This window comes from Laetiporus sulphureus (assembly GCF_001632365.1).
Source record: "Laetiporus sulphureus 93-53 unplaced genomic scaffold LAESUscaffold_64, whole genome shotgun sequence".
Lineage (NCBI taxonomy): Eukaryota > Fungi > Basidiomycota > Agaricomycetes > Polyporales > Laetiporaceae > Laetiporus > Laetiporus sulphureus.
Genome location: NW_024468573.1, coordinates 154,869 through 170,640, shown reverse-complemented (window position 1 = coordinate 170,640; position 15,772 = coordinate 154,869). Strand labels below are relative to the sequence as shown.

The window sequence follows — 15,772 nt, the reverse complement described above, 5'->3', positions numbered from 1 at the left end:
CCACTGGCCTCGGAACCTTGCGAAGAATTTCGAGGAACATTCACCCGCTAAGCAACCACGAATCATCCGGAAGCAAATACAATTGCCTGTGGCTGGAATGCATCGCGCAGGACACGGTGCTTGGACCTGCCACCAAGGAAAGGCTGACGTTTGGCCACTGGGGTCTGATCTTGCGGGCGGCCCAGCAGCTGGACCTCAAATGTGCCGCTTGGACCTTTCGTAACAGCTGACGTTTTCGCCTGTATTTCGGGGAGAACATCCCGATGGTGAAATCAGCGAGAGGACAACACGAGTTTGCCACCACCACGCTACAGGATGGTTCCGCGTGAGAAAAGCGAAATGGTCTCTCTATTGACCGTCGCCGCCGCCACTTACTCTTCACCCTAGTTATAGAGCCAAGGAGGAGACACGTATTCCATCTGATGGTCTTTGTCGTGGGACGGCCCTGCCTGGATCCGCGGTACGGCTGCCACAACAGGCCCTCTGCTGCGAAGACCACCGCTGAATCGTCGACTGTGTAACGCGCCATGCTACCACGCGGAAACCTGTCTTCCTTCATGAGCGCGCTTCAGAAACCTGAGCTCTTAGACCCTATTAGAGATGGCCTACCGATTGAGATCTCTGCTTCATGCCTTTGTGCTCACCCTGCTTGTCCCGCCGTGGTTGGAACGGATATCATTTGGAGAGGTAGTATGCCACTCCCGTGATGCTCAGAGCCAGATATTGTACACAGCAGCTCGCAAGACATTCAGCATCCAGGGTGCCGCCAAGCAGCTCGTTGTCGTCGTCGCCACCCGTCGAAGTTTCCGCGAGTGGCGATTTTATACCTTTGTTCAACGCAGAGGACTCGGTTTTCGGAGCGGTGAGAACACCTAAAGCCCTTTGCTGCTACTTCCACAGAGTTTAGGCGTCCGCCTTTGTCACTTGTGTGGTTGACCAACGTGCTCGGCCTGCGAACGCCGAACAGTGTCACCATCGGTATGGACGCATGGTCGGGACATTCAACGTTGCAAGGAATCCAGCATCAGACTATCCAACTCACCGAGTGTCAAAAAGCCACCCATTAGCCGGTCCGTTTCGTCGGCCTCTGATCAAAATCGACCGCCTTGTCCTTTCTTCATCGACAAGATTGGACCATTCTCCATGTGAACACCAGGTCTATCCCATGCAGCAGTACTTCTCTATAAACTCACAATGCAAGTACTTCATTCGTACTACCGACGCACTGCTATCTGACATGGTTGCAGTGACTGTCATGAGAATGACGAGGTCTTCCAGCGCTGCTTGAACTTGGACAGGCGACGGCGAGGAGCATGCATGGGTGGGGATGCGGAAAGAGCTGTGGTTGTACATGACAATCATTACTTAAGGTGCGTCTCGAAGCTCACTTACAAGCATTACTGCTTCACGAAGTCGCTGTATTCAGGGCCTATCACCAGTTCTGCCTTTGAGGCTTACGTAATGATGTAGTGAACGCACCGTAAACGGAAATCTATAGAGGATGTTAGACAACAGCTGCAAACATCTCAGCCATGCGCTGTATGTCGGACAAGCACAGCGGGTTTCGTACTTGATCTCGTTCAACAACTCAACTTTTGTGCGTATGTTTCTGGAGTAAACTCGTACACCTGAACGGCACCTATGGCATGATGCAGCGAAGACGGAGTGTCGATGCATCGAGACGCACCTTCGATAGTCAGTGTGCATGCGACGGCTGCTGGCGGAGTCCAGCCAGGGTCGCGCGGACGTTCCGCCCGACGCAAGAGTCGGTCAATACCGTCGTTGGATGGCTCGTTGACAATGGCATCGGGCACGAACGCGTCACTCTCAGCTATGGAGGCGGATGGGTGCTGATGGATGTGACAATCGACGAGGCAGAGAGCCTGCTCGGCACGGAGTACTACGTGCACCACTGGTGTATGGTGATGATGAGAGTCACACGCATATCGGGTGCCATGAGAGGTACCATATGCCCGAGGACGTTGCGAAGTATGGTGAACTCGCGCCTCCCACCCTGCACTTTGACGCGAAGCGGAAAGGTGCGCCGGTGCAGTACAAAAGTACGACAAGAAGGACGGGAGTCATGTCACGGTTTTTCCGCGCCACAAGTCTCAAGCGCCCACGGACCATTATTTATCCACCCAGTTACCCTATATAGCATGTACCACTACGCCTCCACGTGTACATCTTAGTATACCCACGCCACTCGGACATCCCTCGGACAAGTATCAGTCACGTGACCCTACGTCATAGTGACATCACAGGTCTGGACTCTATAGACACTCCTAGACTTAGGCGGACTCCCCTAGGCCTGAGCACGCCATAGCACGCCATAATGATGTATTATTACAAACCTAGGGTACGCAGGGTCTTACACCCGGTACCAGGGGTCTGGCCCCTCTTGTATATATACCCGCTCGAGCTGAGGCCTACCCCTCAGTTTCGAGTTGGTCTTTACTCCTCCACTTAAGCTAGAGATCCCTGACGGGATAGGCGAGAGCGGACCCAGGAGTTCCTGAGATCCTTCACATAACTCGAAACTTCTCTCTATAGTCTGTGGGCACCGGTCGACGCCTCAGACTGCTACTTCACTGTCGATCACTCCATCCTCATCGTGCCCAGTCAGGGCCTCGTTCCACATTCCTCGGGCTTAGCTGCGCCCTGCTGAACCTCTTCGGTGAAGCGAATACGCGGATTGTCAGTCAGGATACATAGGCCCTAAACCAGCCTCCTGCGAAAGTGGGCGACATACTACAGTCCCAAATCTTGCCGCGACCCCAGGCGTAAGGGGACTTGCCAGTTGAAACCTAGTGGTTAAAACCGCATTAGGGCTGTCAAGAAGGGCCAGGAGTGCCTGTTGACGTCAGCACCGCTAGGAGCAAGGGACGCAGTACTCCTTAAAAGGGTACCACTATCATTGGCTAATCCGTCGGGGACCCTGTCTGGTCTGGCTACTGTCAGGCCCATAGACCCCGTAGAGGCGTGTCATTGAAGCGTGGGGCTGCTAGTCCATATAAACTATCCTCGGCCTAGCTGCCGTGCTATACGGAGGATTTATCCTCTAACGTCGCCATCCTAGCCACCAGGTCTAGGGGTAGCAGACGTAACAACCGCAGACAAGGGAGAACTTGCGGGAGGAACGAGTCACCTTTGAAAAGGCTCTGAAGCTGTAAATCAGCAACACTTCTGGACCGCTTCGGCGAGACCTGCACAACCTCGAGTAGCGAGGGAATAAAACTACTTGCTCAGTGCTAAAGAGGCACCAGACGCGTATTCAACCCCTGCGCAGTTCTGATCTACTTAGGGGTTTAGTTACCAGTACATACGTAGACAAATAGTCGTTTGGTGTGGGACGAACTCTCGGAAAGCTCTGCTGGAACGGCAGGTGGACCAAGGTTACATCCCTTCAGAGGTAGTTGGACACTGGTGGTGAAATAATCAAAGACCACAAAGACCCCTCTGCGACTGCGAACCGCACCATTCAGGACTCCGTAGTAACTAGACCTACTAGGAGTAGCAGGACTCTAAAGCTGCGTCTGGGTCATTACGAGGCCTAGTGAAGAACAACTCGTCAAGCACGCGAGTAGATAACAACATCGAATGCAAAGGTTCTCGTTGGAAGGATACACCTCCATATACACCGTATCTCCAGGACCGGTAGAGTGGGATCAAGTATACGAACACATCAGCGTCATATTCCGGACAGACTTCATTTACCAACCCCACGTCGCCCAAGCTCGTTTCATCCTCTACCGCTACCAAGTCGTCATCGACTACTACGAAAGGCTCGAATATCAGCCACATAGAATAGTCCGAGAAGCCCCCCGTGCTCTCGAACCAGTCGAAGACGATCAGGAGCTGTACCACCTCCTGTTTGACGAAGAATACGGCATCTCCTCCGACGAAGAAGAACCTTTCTGAACAGGTCGTCAAAACCCCGACCAGGTACCAACACCGAAAATGGCCGGCATCGCACAATCTGAGCATTCCGTAGAAGGACACCTGAACCCCGAAAATCCGAATCCCAGGGTATCCACCCCATCCTCGTTCAACAATACTGATATCCTCGCCCCCACACCACGATACTTCATGACGTCATCAATGCTGGAAGCACTCCCCGCAAGAAGAGGGCCTTCAGCAAGGCTGGTAGACGAATTCGCCGCCCTGTACCCGGAAGAACCAAGGACAGGGAGACGCTTCCATCAATGGGAATATGATATCCATGCCCGCGAACACTCTGTAGAAGACAGGCAGCGATATCGAACGCAACCGGTAGATGTGGTAGCAAGGCATGGAGGGGCTGCAAGGGGACAAGACTATGTCTGGTCGAGTCATGCATCAGGAACCCCACCAGGGTACGAACGATACAGGTTCCCTGATAACAGACAAAGCTATTATATGGCACGACCCGGTCTCCCCCCGCCAAACGATGATGTTCCAGGATTTTGGACTCAACCGACCGATATGAGGCGTGCTTACCAGCACCTCCAAAACGACTACAATCGACTACGTAGTCGACTCGACGTCGCACGGAGAGAGGTAGCAGAAGCACGGGAAGGACGCCTAGCGGCCGAAGCAACCCGAGACCGTCTCATGAGGCAGGTGGGCGAATACGAGGCTTCACGAACAGAGCGCGGCAACCAGATCCACAAGCTAACAACGGAACTGGAAGCCTTCAAGAAAGCACTCAAGTCCAGCGAGGAAAGGGTAACGGGTCTAGAAGGAATCAACAAGACTCAAGAAACCCGAATCCACCTCCTAGAAGCCATGACGCGTCCACCACCGCCTTCCCCTATTCGATCACCCAGGAAACCGGTCGACAAGGGCAAGGGCAGACAGAATCCCGGGCAACAGGATATTCGGGATTGGGTAAAAGGAGTCGGCGGAACCGCCGGCCCTAGTGGGCTCAAACCGGCACGCCAGGCAAACCCTGAGCAGCCGCCCTCTAGGGTGCAGACGCCCCCAATGTCCCCGGCACACTCATACAAGGGAGATGAAGATGACGAGCTGGCAGGGGCACTATTCGCATTCCCCCCGGAGCAGCCGGTCCCACCACCAGACCGGGACCGTCGCTCCGCAGCCCCGCCACCGGCATCCTCGGACGAGGTACACAGAAAGTCGTTCCGAGGACCAAAGGTCAATCTCCCGGAGCCATTCGATGGCACCAAGGCAAAGGCAAAGGCATGGCTTGTCGATGTAATGAACTACATCGTCATGAAACCCAGTGAGTTTGAAGACGAGCAAAGTAAAATTCGCTGGGCAATGTCTTATATCCGAGGACCACAAATCGACCACTGGAAAGCCTCCCTCCTAGAAAGGATGATGGGAGGTCCACCGGTATACGCCACGCTCCAGGACTTCATCGCGGACTTCAAGAAAATGTACTACCCCGCGAACCCGGAGCTAGAAGGTCAACGGATGCTGCGCAACATGCAGCAAAGGTACAAGCCTTGGGAGGAATTCGAGGCCGAATGGGAACATTGGGTCAAGGTCTCAGGGTACAAGGACGAACAGCTGTTGCTCCAATTACTTAGAACGGCCATGAGAAAGGAACTCTGTGACAGAGTATGGTCGTCTGAAGGCATTAGCCGGGATGTCAATAGCTACAGCCTGTGGAAACAGGTTGCAGCTCGGCTGGACCTTCAACAGCAGCAGCAATGGGCGTCCACCTTTGAGGACCGAAAGGGCAAGGGGAAAGCCAAGGACTCCAAAACCCGGCAAGTCCACCAGGAGGAAGGTTCAACAACGGTAACGGCAAACGCGGTCAGGACAATGGGAAGGGCGCCCATCAGAAATGTCGATGAGGCAGGAAAAGCAGTACCACACAAGGAAACGGTAGGGGTCGAAAACGAACGTGACAAACACCGGAAGTGTGGTACGTGCGGAAAGGAAAGGTCGGAGAAGGGGTCGTGCACGGATATATGGCACACCCATTACTACGACGGGAAGGCGCAGTGCTGGCGCAAAAAGGATGCCCAGCCTGCAGCTCGGGCCAGTACGGTAGAAGAAACCGAGGCCGTACGAGCATTCAAGGCGGCCATCGCGGCCAACCCCGCTCTGCTCAACCAGGCGGGTTTTCAATTCGGCAAGGCTTAAGTACGCAAGTCTTGCAGGACTCACGACTCGATCCGGACATTTCAGGTTCCCCGACCAGTAACGTACATTCCTCGGTGGTGGAGGCCCAAAAGCCTGAGAAGCGCCCTGGTTTACACGGGTCATCCCTGACCATTAACGGCCATTCCATGGTCACGGAGGTCGCGAGACCTGAGAAGGGCCATGGTTTAGACGGGTCACCAAAAGGTAGGTCCCCAGGGAGAGTCGAGCTGATGGTGGTGGAGGCAAAGCCTGAGAAGCGCCATCAAGCCGTACCTGAAAACACCCTGGAGGGATGTGGGCAGGAGGGTCTAAGCTCAGGAAAGGGAAAATTCAGTACCCCTGACGCAGACGACAGCACACCACCACTCCCTAGTGGATCTCAATTTTCTATTCTTTCTACTCTCAACTGTACTTCTAGCACTACGGCGGACAATATGGGTACAAGTAGTGGTGCCCACTTTAATGTAACAGCAGTAGGAGCGAAAACGGGGTCTCGGGATGACGGGACCTTAGTGGTGCCTGATCGAGCTCGGCCGGATCAAGAAGCATCGGTGCTTAATTCCGTGAATAGCTCAATTTCTAACATTTCTTCAGTTCCGGATAGTCTGCAGGTGGAAGCTTCGACATCGGCAAGGCGTACACCGAAGAAGAAGACACAGAAAACCACTCTGCGTGTATTTTTAGACCACCCGCAAGCCATCGTACCAACCCGTCAAACAGAAGGCGCAGCAGGGTACGATCTGCATTCAGCGGAGGAAGTGGTCATTCCCGGACGTTCCCGTCTCCTTGTAGATACCGGCCTGAAGTTGATGATACCCAGCGGGTGCTACGGACGCATCGCTCCACGCTCAGGCTTGGCTGTAAAACATGGAATAGATGTAGGAGCCGGAGTAATAGACTCTGACTATGTCGGTCGAGTCAAAATACTCCTAATCAATACCCTTGATACCCCGTTCCAGATTGAGTATGGGGACCGAGTCGCCCAGCTAATCTTGGAACGAAACGATACCCCTATTACCGAAGTCGTGACGGAGATAGCAGAAACAGCAAGAGGGACTGCTGGCTTCGGATCGACCGGTACTAAACTGCGAGGACAATTCAACGTCCGAGCAGTACGACGACATCGCCAGATCGATATACCCGTAACAATAGAAGTTGGGGATAGGAATATACCCGCCAAAGCCCTTCTAGATTCAGGTTGCACCGGGTGCTGCATCGACGAACAATTCGTATCTAAGTTCCAGATACCTAAGATACCGTTCGATCGACCACTCCGCGTGTTCAACGCAGATGGGACCCCCAACCGAGATGGCGATATGACCCACTATGTATCACTAGATATAGTTATCCAAGGCCATAGAGAGCGCCGATCATTCAACGTGACTACCCTCTCGGACCACGACATGTTCCTCGGGTTCGATTGGCTAGAAGATCACAACCCGGACATTGACTGGGCTAAACGCACGCTTCGCTTCACGCGTTGTAACTGCGGGGAGCTCAAGTTGGAAGATGGGGACAAGGTGCTGGCATTGGACAGCGACTACATTCGGAAGCAATTTTCCGAATACGAACATATACGAGCCACCAAGGCCACCGACCTAGCCATCGCTCAAGGCAAAAGCACTAAAGCCAAGAGCATGCAAGAGGTTGTTCCAGAAGAGTACTGGGATTATAAGGAAGTCTTCGAAGAAGCTGAATTCGATCAGCTCCCTGAACGAAGGGTATGGGATCACGCCATAGAACTAGTAGACGGCGCGAAACCCTTCTGCGGGAAGGTATATCCAATGAGCGTAAAAGAACAGGAAGCTCTAGATATATTCCTCGAAGAAAACCTAAAGACTGGTCGTATCCGACAGTCTAAATCCCCCTGGGGCGCCCCCTTCTTCTTTGTCAAGAAAAAGGATGGTAAACTAAGGCCGGTACAGGACTATAGACGGCTCAATGAAGTCACGAAGAAAAATAAATACCCGCTCCCTCTAATCAATGATTTATTCGACCGGCTTAAGGGAGCCCGGTACTACTCTAAGCTCGACATCCGGTGGGGCTATAATAACATAAGGATCAAGGAAGGAGATGAGGAAAAGGCCGCGTTCGTCACGAACCGAGGTCTGTTCGAACCCCTAGTGATGTTCTTCGGACTCACTAATTCACCATCAACGTTCCAAATGATGATGAATGACATCTTCCACGATCTAATCCTCACTGGAAAAGTTATGGTATACCTGGACGATATCTTAATATTCACCAAGGACATGAAGGAACATCGCCAGGTTGTAAAACAAGTACTTCGAATACTCCGGGAGCACAAGTTGACGTGCAAACCTGAAAAATGCGAGTTCCATGTTGAAGAAACCGAGTACCTAGGTCACATCATTGGCCATGGGAAACTTCGCATGGACCCTGCAAAGGTTGCGGGCATTGCAGAATGGCCAGAACCCAGGTCCAAGAAGGACGTGCAACAGTTCCTCGGATTTTGTAATTATTATAGACGATTTGTGAAAGGCTTCGGCTCCTTGGCCAAGCCTCTTTCGGACCTCACGGGCAACCGAGAATGGGAATGGACGGACACGGAACGAAGTGCCTTCCAAGGTCTCAAGGACCTCCTTACATCGGCCCCGATTGTACACATACCTACGGACGAGGATCCGTTTATGGTAGAAGTAGATGCTTCGCAATTCGCCCTCGGGGCAGTTCTTATGCAGAAGCAAGATAATCTTTGGGTACCAGTATCATATTACAGTAGGTCGTTCAAGGACGCCGAAAAGAACTATCAAGTGTACGATAGAGAGCTTCTCGCTATTGTAGATTGTCTAGAAGAATGGCGACACTACTTAATACACGCCAAACATACTGTACAGATCTTCACTGATCACCTTAATCTGACATACTTTAGGAAACCCCAGAAGATTAACCCCCGACAAGCACGATGGATGTCATTCCTCGCTGAATACGATTTCGAACTCCATCATATCCCAGGCAAGAAAAACAGCGCAGCAGACGCTCTTAGCAGACGACCAGACTATGACGACGGTATGGATCACTTGGATAATCAGGTCGTATTACCTGCCGAATTGTTCCGAAGCACCAAAGTTGTAGGGACAGACGCCATCCGCGACCTCTGCGCCACACATTCGTCCGAATATTTATTATGGAAAACTTTGCCTCAAAAGGAGCTCGAGTCAGCCGAGGACGGCACACTCTGGAGGGGGGGTGAAATTCTCATAATCCCAAATAACCAAGAAATAATCGGCAAAGTAATACAGTCCCACCACGATGCCGCATTCATGGGACACCCAGGAATAGAAAGGACCATGGAATTAATCAAGCGATCGTACTGGTGGCCGGAGATGATCAAGGATGTTACGGCGTATGTGAAAGGTTGTGGAACCTGTCAAAAGGCCAAACCTAACCGCCAACATCGATCAGCACCATTAGAGCCAAACCCAGTTCCAGATCATAACTGGCAGTACATCTCCACGGACCTTATTGTAAAACTACCTACTGTAGATGGGTACGATTCCATCCTTGTATTTGTGGATTTGAAGTCGAAAGACTTTATCGCTATACCCTGCACGGAGTCGATTAACTCGAAGGACTATGCGGACTTGTACATTAAACATGTAATGTCGGCACACGGACTAGCAGAAAGGATATGGTCCGACAGGGGACCACAGTTCGTATCCTCGTTCACTAAGGATGTATACCAACAGTTGGGCGTCCAGGGAAATCCTTCAACTGCCTACCACCCTCAGACGGATGGGCAAACTGAACGGATGAACCAGGAAATAGAGACCTACTTGAGGATATATACCTCCTATAGACAGGATGACTGGCCTTCCAAGATACCACTCGCTATGTTCGCATACCGAAACCATAGACAAGCAAGCACCGGCTATACCCCATTCTACCTTACGCACGGATACCATCCCTACACGGGAGTCGAAACCAGGAAAGAACCCCGAAACCAATCGGCCGAAGAATGGACGAAGGAGATGGAGGAACTTTCCAAGGACGCAACTAATCACCTTACCAAAGCAAAAGGTATAATGAAGAAGTACCACGATGGCAAATACCCAGACCATGCAACCTATACCAAGGGCGATCTGGTACTATTAGAAGGAACTAATATTACAACCACTCGACCAAGCAAGAAGCTGGACGATAAACGTTACGGACCGTTTAGTATAGTAGAAAAGGTCGGGAAGTCAGCATTCAGACTCAAGCTCCCACCCGCTTGGCGTCATATACACCCTGTCTTCCACGAATCTCTATTAATACCCTATCACCTCGCGCAATTTAGTGTACAAAAGGACGATACTACTATACCCGTTCCGGAGGGCGAATCCCCTACCATTAGCCAAATCCTCGACAGTAAAAAATCCAAGACCGGACTACTATACCTGGTCAAATGGAAGGGGAAGGACGACACCGAGAACACTTGGATACCCCGCTCTACCATAGCAAAGGATTACATCCTGCTGCTTAATAACTTCCATAAGTTACACCCCAAGGCGCCCAAACCGCCTAATCTCCTTACTATACCCGGTGGTCAAAAGATCCGCGCTCAAGAAGACGAGGAAAGCGACGATGAACCTGACAGTAAGGGAGGAAAAAGGACGGAGGAAGAAGAGGAAGAATGGAAGGAAAAGATCTACTGGGATCACAAAATGATACGATGGTACAAGCGCAAGTTCCAAGCCCATGTCGTACTTCACGTACCCCTCGATACCCCGATCGGCCTAGAAATAGGGCTGCCCGAGAAGTTCGACATCGTCTGCATCTGGCTAGCGAATCCAGACCACTATATCCACACAGTCTTATTCGTCGGAACCCCCAAGTCGCGCAACCATCTATTTGTATACCCAGTCAACGCCCAGTGGATAGTAGAAGAAGGAAAGATCCAGTGCCCGGAACGCACTCACGGCTACTATTATCTCGATGATGCACCAATACCCTGGCAACGTATGCGTTTCAAAGATACCCCGGTGAGGGAAGAGGACGTCTCCAAATATACCACATATGACCCAGAGCGTACTCGGACACCGATACCCAAAACCAAATGGAACCTACAAGCCGTACACCCGCGCATCTACGACTAGAATTCAAAAGCCTCGTGAGGACACTTCGGCCTGGAGGAGGGGTACTGTCACGGTTTTTCCGCGCCACAAGTCTCAAGCGCCCACGGACCATTATTTATCCACCCAGTTACCCTATATAGCATGTACCACTACGCCTCCACGTGTACATCTTAGTATACCCACGCCACTCGGACATCCCTCGGACAAGTATCAGTCACGTGACCCTACGTCATAGTGACATCACAGGTCTGGACTCTATAGACACTCCTAGACTTAGGCGGACTCCCCTAGGCCTGAGCACGCCATAGCACGCCATAATGATGTATTATTACAAACCTAGGGTACGCAGGGTCTTACACCCGGTACCAGGGGTCTGGCCCCTCTTGTATATATACCCGCTCGAGCTGAGGCCTACCCCTCAGTTTCGAGTTGGTCTTTACTCCTCCACTTAAGCTAGAGATCCCTGACGGGATAGGCGAGAGCGGACCCAGGAGTTCCTGAGATCCTTCACAAGTCAGGACAATGCCTCCGCGCAATCCGTGGGCCAGCTGAACTTCGGAACCGCTTTCCCCAAAACATCTGGGACCATCTCAGTAAGCCTTGATTTTGAGTGCATACAACGAGAACTCCTTGATTGATCTTGGCCTCAATTGATCAGTTCCGATCTGGAGGACTGCGACGAGCAAATCGGTCCCTATTGCCTTCGTGCTCTATATTCCTTTGTCTACGAACCCTTTGCTGCTGACAAAAACCGCGAGGGTACACCGCAGACGATCTTGATATGCTACGTGTACAAACTAGCAAGTACCATTATAGAACGGAACGTGAGAAACAGTGCGGCGCGGCGCACTATGACGAACGTCGTGATATCGTCCGCCAGCATCGTGAACAAAGCATGTGTATGCAGACAGCAAAGTCATGAAACTAAAGCGAGCGTCTATGCAGGGAGAAGCAATATTGCATGTCCGTCCGTTTCGCCGCCTTCCCTCTTCATTCCTGCGTCAACCAACATCACCACATCTACGCGCACGACGGACCGTGTCGAGTTCGAGCCACATCACTGACACGCCGTCCGAGCGATCAGCTTCTCCTGCGCACCGACAGTGCCAATGACACTTATCATCGCACGCGATATATAGGCAGGAGCCAAACAGCGCCGCGCTCACGGGAACCGTCGCGCAGGCGGCGCGGTGACCACAGGCTCGGAAATGGGAACGGGCACCTCCTCGCGCTTCGCATACGCCACCCCGCCGCATCCCGCCGTCGGGATTGTCGCGTCCACCGCACTCCACGCATCGGGATACGTGCACCCCGCGATCGCCGTCGGCGCCCTCCGCGTGTCGCTGCTCTCCAAGTCGGCCCACCCGTCGCCCGTGCTCACCGTCGCGGCTGTGTACGTCGACGCGGGCAGGCTCACGATCTTCGCGGTGCTCGTGTACTGAGGCAAATACGACTGTGATGCGAATGCCACGTTCGCGATCGATGCTGGCGGCCACACGCCATAGGTGGCTATAGACGATGGGGCGATCTCGTTTGCGTCTGCGCCACCTGTTGCCCAGGAGGAGAAGGACTCGTTCCAGTAGGTATCCGTGACACCGAGCGATTCGCAGATGCCCGATGCCGTCCGCGGGTCCTTGGGTATCCAGCCGTGCTCCAGCCCGAGTTTGTATGACCACAAGGGTGCTTCAACGGTGCCACTGGTGGACGAGTTGTCGACCTGTTGATGGCATCGCTCGTCTATCACAACTCACGCAATGAGAGTACGAGCCAAGAGCGCACCTTCCAAGTCCAGAAGAACCAGTCTCCGAGCGCGTCCATGCTCGCCATGACGAACATCTTGAGGCCCGCGACGGTCTCGTCGCTCCACGACTCCCAGTCTTCCCAGTAGTCGCAGCTGCCTCCGTACGCGGCCGAGATGTTCACGCCGCGTACCCAGAGCCCACAGTCGTTGATCGCGGCACTGAACTCGCCTGCAATGGTCACTCCGAAGTTGATCCGGCTGCCAAACAAAAGCGTCGAAGCATCAGGTACAATCCAGACATGAGGATACCGCACCACAGCACGTTAGAAAGTGTATACAATTGCAAAAAGAAAAAGTGGCACATCAGCTTCAAAGGAGAGTGGAGGAGATAGATGGACTTCGACGGACGGACCTTGTGTTCATCTCTGGGCCCCACGACGTGCACGCCAGTTTGGGCCATTGCCCGCCATACACATCTGCGCTGTCCTGGCCCTCCGCGGTGACGTTCACCGGCTCCGTGTTCGCCAGGTTGTCGAACGCGAAATAAGGGTGCGAATCTGCGTTCGGGGCCGTGCGTCGCGGCCGACGTTGGGCGAGTCCATCAGACGTCCGCGGCCACATCCAAGACGCGATCGCGAAATCCGGTTCGCGGCATGTCGCGGAGCGCACAGCGGTCCGCCGGACGTGACGCCAACGCGAATTATGTCGGATGCGAGAAGAAAGAAGCGATGAGCACGTCAGATTGTGCCACAAGGGCATGCCACCGCAGGAGAAGGAGGTACGCACCGAGAGAAATCCTGTCCGAGCCCGCAAGGAAGCCCGCCCAGTAGTCTGTGCCCATGAAACCATCGTGGATAGACACGTATGGTCCGTTGCCTTCACCCACTCCAGTGATGTTGCGCATCACCCAGTATGCTTGCAGATAGCTGCGTCAGATTCCGTCAACACCAGGGATCTGCCTTGAGCGTGAATGCCATACAAAGTAGTGAGAGTGTCCAATGTGATAGTTGCCAGTAATGGTTCGTTCACGATGCCAAACATCGGGATCAGCGGCTGGTACTCTTCCTACAGCGCGTGAGCGCGACATAAGTTCAATCCGTGCAATGCATACAGTGCAAGGATGGGCGTTCAGGAGAACGTTGACCAATGATCAGAACATGAAGTTGATCTGTCAGTCATGAAATATGGGACGGCTGAAGAATAGAACACCCACCTGCGTGATGAACTCAGTAATGACCCTGATGTACTCCAGAGCACGCTCCGCATTGGCCACACCCATCACACCATTCAAGAAGTTGACTATCCCGTCTTTTCCCGAATGGTTGTAGCCTGGTTCGATCAGTCAGGACTTTAAACCCACCAACGCCAAGCGAGCCAGATACATACCGTTCTGCGAGCCCGGGATCGTGTGCAGGTCAAGATTGATACGCAATCCGTACTTGCGAGCCCATCCGAAGAGGCGAAGGATGTATGGCCAGCAGGACTTGGCCAGGAATGGTTCGCTGATCGAAGTCGTCACATTCACCATGCCCACATTGCCCCAGCTCTCGATGGCCCAAAACGGAATAGGCACACGGATCCAGTTCAAGCCAGCACCTGCAGAAGGGCCAAGCAGAAGGACGGAGCAGTAAAAGAGAGCATACAGTTAGTGGGGATCGCTCAAGTGCGGAGGCGCATGGCACTCACCCGCAATCTCGGCGATGTCCTGCTCGGTGACGAACTCGTTATAGTGCAGCTCCATCGCATCCTGCAACCCATACTCCTCCTCGCCCAGCTCGCCACCGTTGCTGCCGTTTGCACGCAGCATGACGTCAAGCGTCCACTCGTCCAAGCTACCTGGGTTTGCCTGGTATAGTTTCGGACTGATGAACGGTTCGAGCTCGAACAGTCCGCCCAGGTTAACGCCGAAGATACGGTCCTTGTTCCAGTTCCATGACTCGGAGAGCGGAGGCGTCCATGAATTTGGCCGAGCAGAGTTGTTGAATGGGTTGGTCGGGTCAGACACCCCTGCGCGGGAGATCAGTGAAGCCACACCATCCGACACAACAGGCAAGCTTACAGAAACCGCCAAGTTCATTGACGTAGGTGAAGGTTGAACCATCGTCCGCCGTGACCATGCTGCCATTCCCGCCAGTTGTAGTCACCGTCGACTTAGGCGTAGTGCCACCTCCACTAGACGTGGAAGAGCTGGAAGAGCTGGAAGAGCTGCTGTGCTTGTGTCCCTTCACGCCCACGAACCACACCGGCAACACTACAACAAGCACAACAACCGCCAACACGATGAATGCCAGCAGCCAGAAGACCGGCCGCTTGTACCATGGTCGTCTAGCTGGGTGTGCTGCGCCGGAGTGCGCCAGCGCTTCTTTTGACCCAGGAACGTCCGTAGCCTCTTTTGTGGCAGCTGCAGTCCTGGCAGCCGCTGCGGTCCCTCCCAGTGCATCAGAGGAGGCCTCGTTTGGTGTCACCGTAGGCGTGCCGTAGGACGAGGCGACGCGTGGTGTCGATGCAATCGACGAATCGGGGAGGATGCCTGAGTCCGATGCGTTGGGTATATACGGTGCGTTGGCATTCGTCGCAGACTCGGCGTAGTGCGAATTAGGGCGTCCGACGTCCTGTTGCGGATTTTCCGTGTCCTGGATGGGCTGAGGCGGCGCGAGGACCGTGTCGCGCTCGTGGCCGGCGCTGGAGGACATTGCGCGCAAAATCACTCGCTAAAGGTGCGCGTGTGTCGATCACTGACGTCAAGAAGGTCGATGTCCCCGGGGATCTTGCGGCTGCGACCGTCGGGAAGAGGACAAGAAGAAGAAGACGGGGCCCTGGTGAGGCTGCAGGCTGCTGCCACGGGCGCAGCTTGTAT

General features: G+C 53.4%; 3 protein-coding genes across 3 annotated transcripts; 1 reads left to right on the top strand and 2 right to left on the bottom strand.

Moving 5' to 3' along the window:
* Positions 1-64: 64 nt before the first annotated feature.
* On the bottom strand, positions 65-951 carry LAESUDRAFT_731489 (uncharacterized protein). Its single transcript, XM_040910054.1, has 3 exons — positions 610-951; positions 376-553; positions 65-308 (listed from the first exon to the last, which is right to left on the bottom strand). Exons 1-3 carry the CDS (start codon positions 628-630, stop codon positions 196-198), a joined length of 312 nt encoding a protein of 103 aa, XP_040758993.1. The 5' UTR covers positions 631-951; the 3' UTR covers positions 65-195.
* Positions 952-1,969: 1,018 nt separating this feature from the next.
* LAESUDRAFT_763952 (uncharacterized protein) lies at positions 1,970-3,921 on the top strand (the record flags this gene model as incomplete). Its single annotated transcript, XM_040913356.1, has 2 exons — positions 1,970-2,039; positions 3,653-3,921. 2 exons carry the CDS (start codon positions 1,970-1,972, stop codon positions 3,919-3,921), a joined length of 339 nt encoding a protein of 112 aa, XP_040758992.1.
* An 8,415-nt stretch (positions 3,922-12,336) lies between these two features.
* On the bottom strand, positions 12,337-15,608 carry LAESUDRAFT_664462 (glycoside hydrolase family 5 protein; the record flags this gene model as incomplete). The annotated part of the gene is made up of 9 exons (XM_040905127.1): positions 12,337-12,891; positions 12,954-13,173; positions 13,328-13,472; positions 13,702-13,841; positions 13,895-13,980; positions 14,129-14,244; positions 14,302-14,511; positions 14,602-14,922; positions 14,975-15,608. 9 exons carry the CDS (start codon positions 15,606-15,608, stop codon positions 12,337-12,339), a joined length of 2,427 nt encoding a protein of 808 aa, XP_040758991.1.
* Between the last annotated feature and the right edge of the window lie 164 nt (positions 15,609-15,772).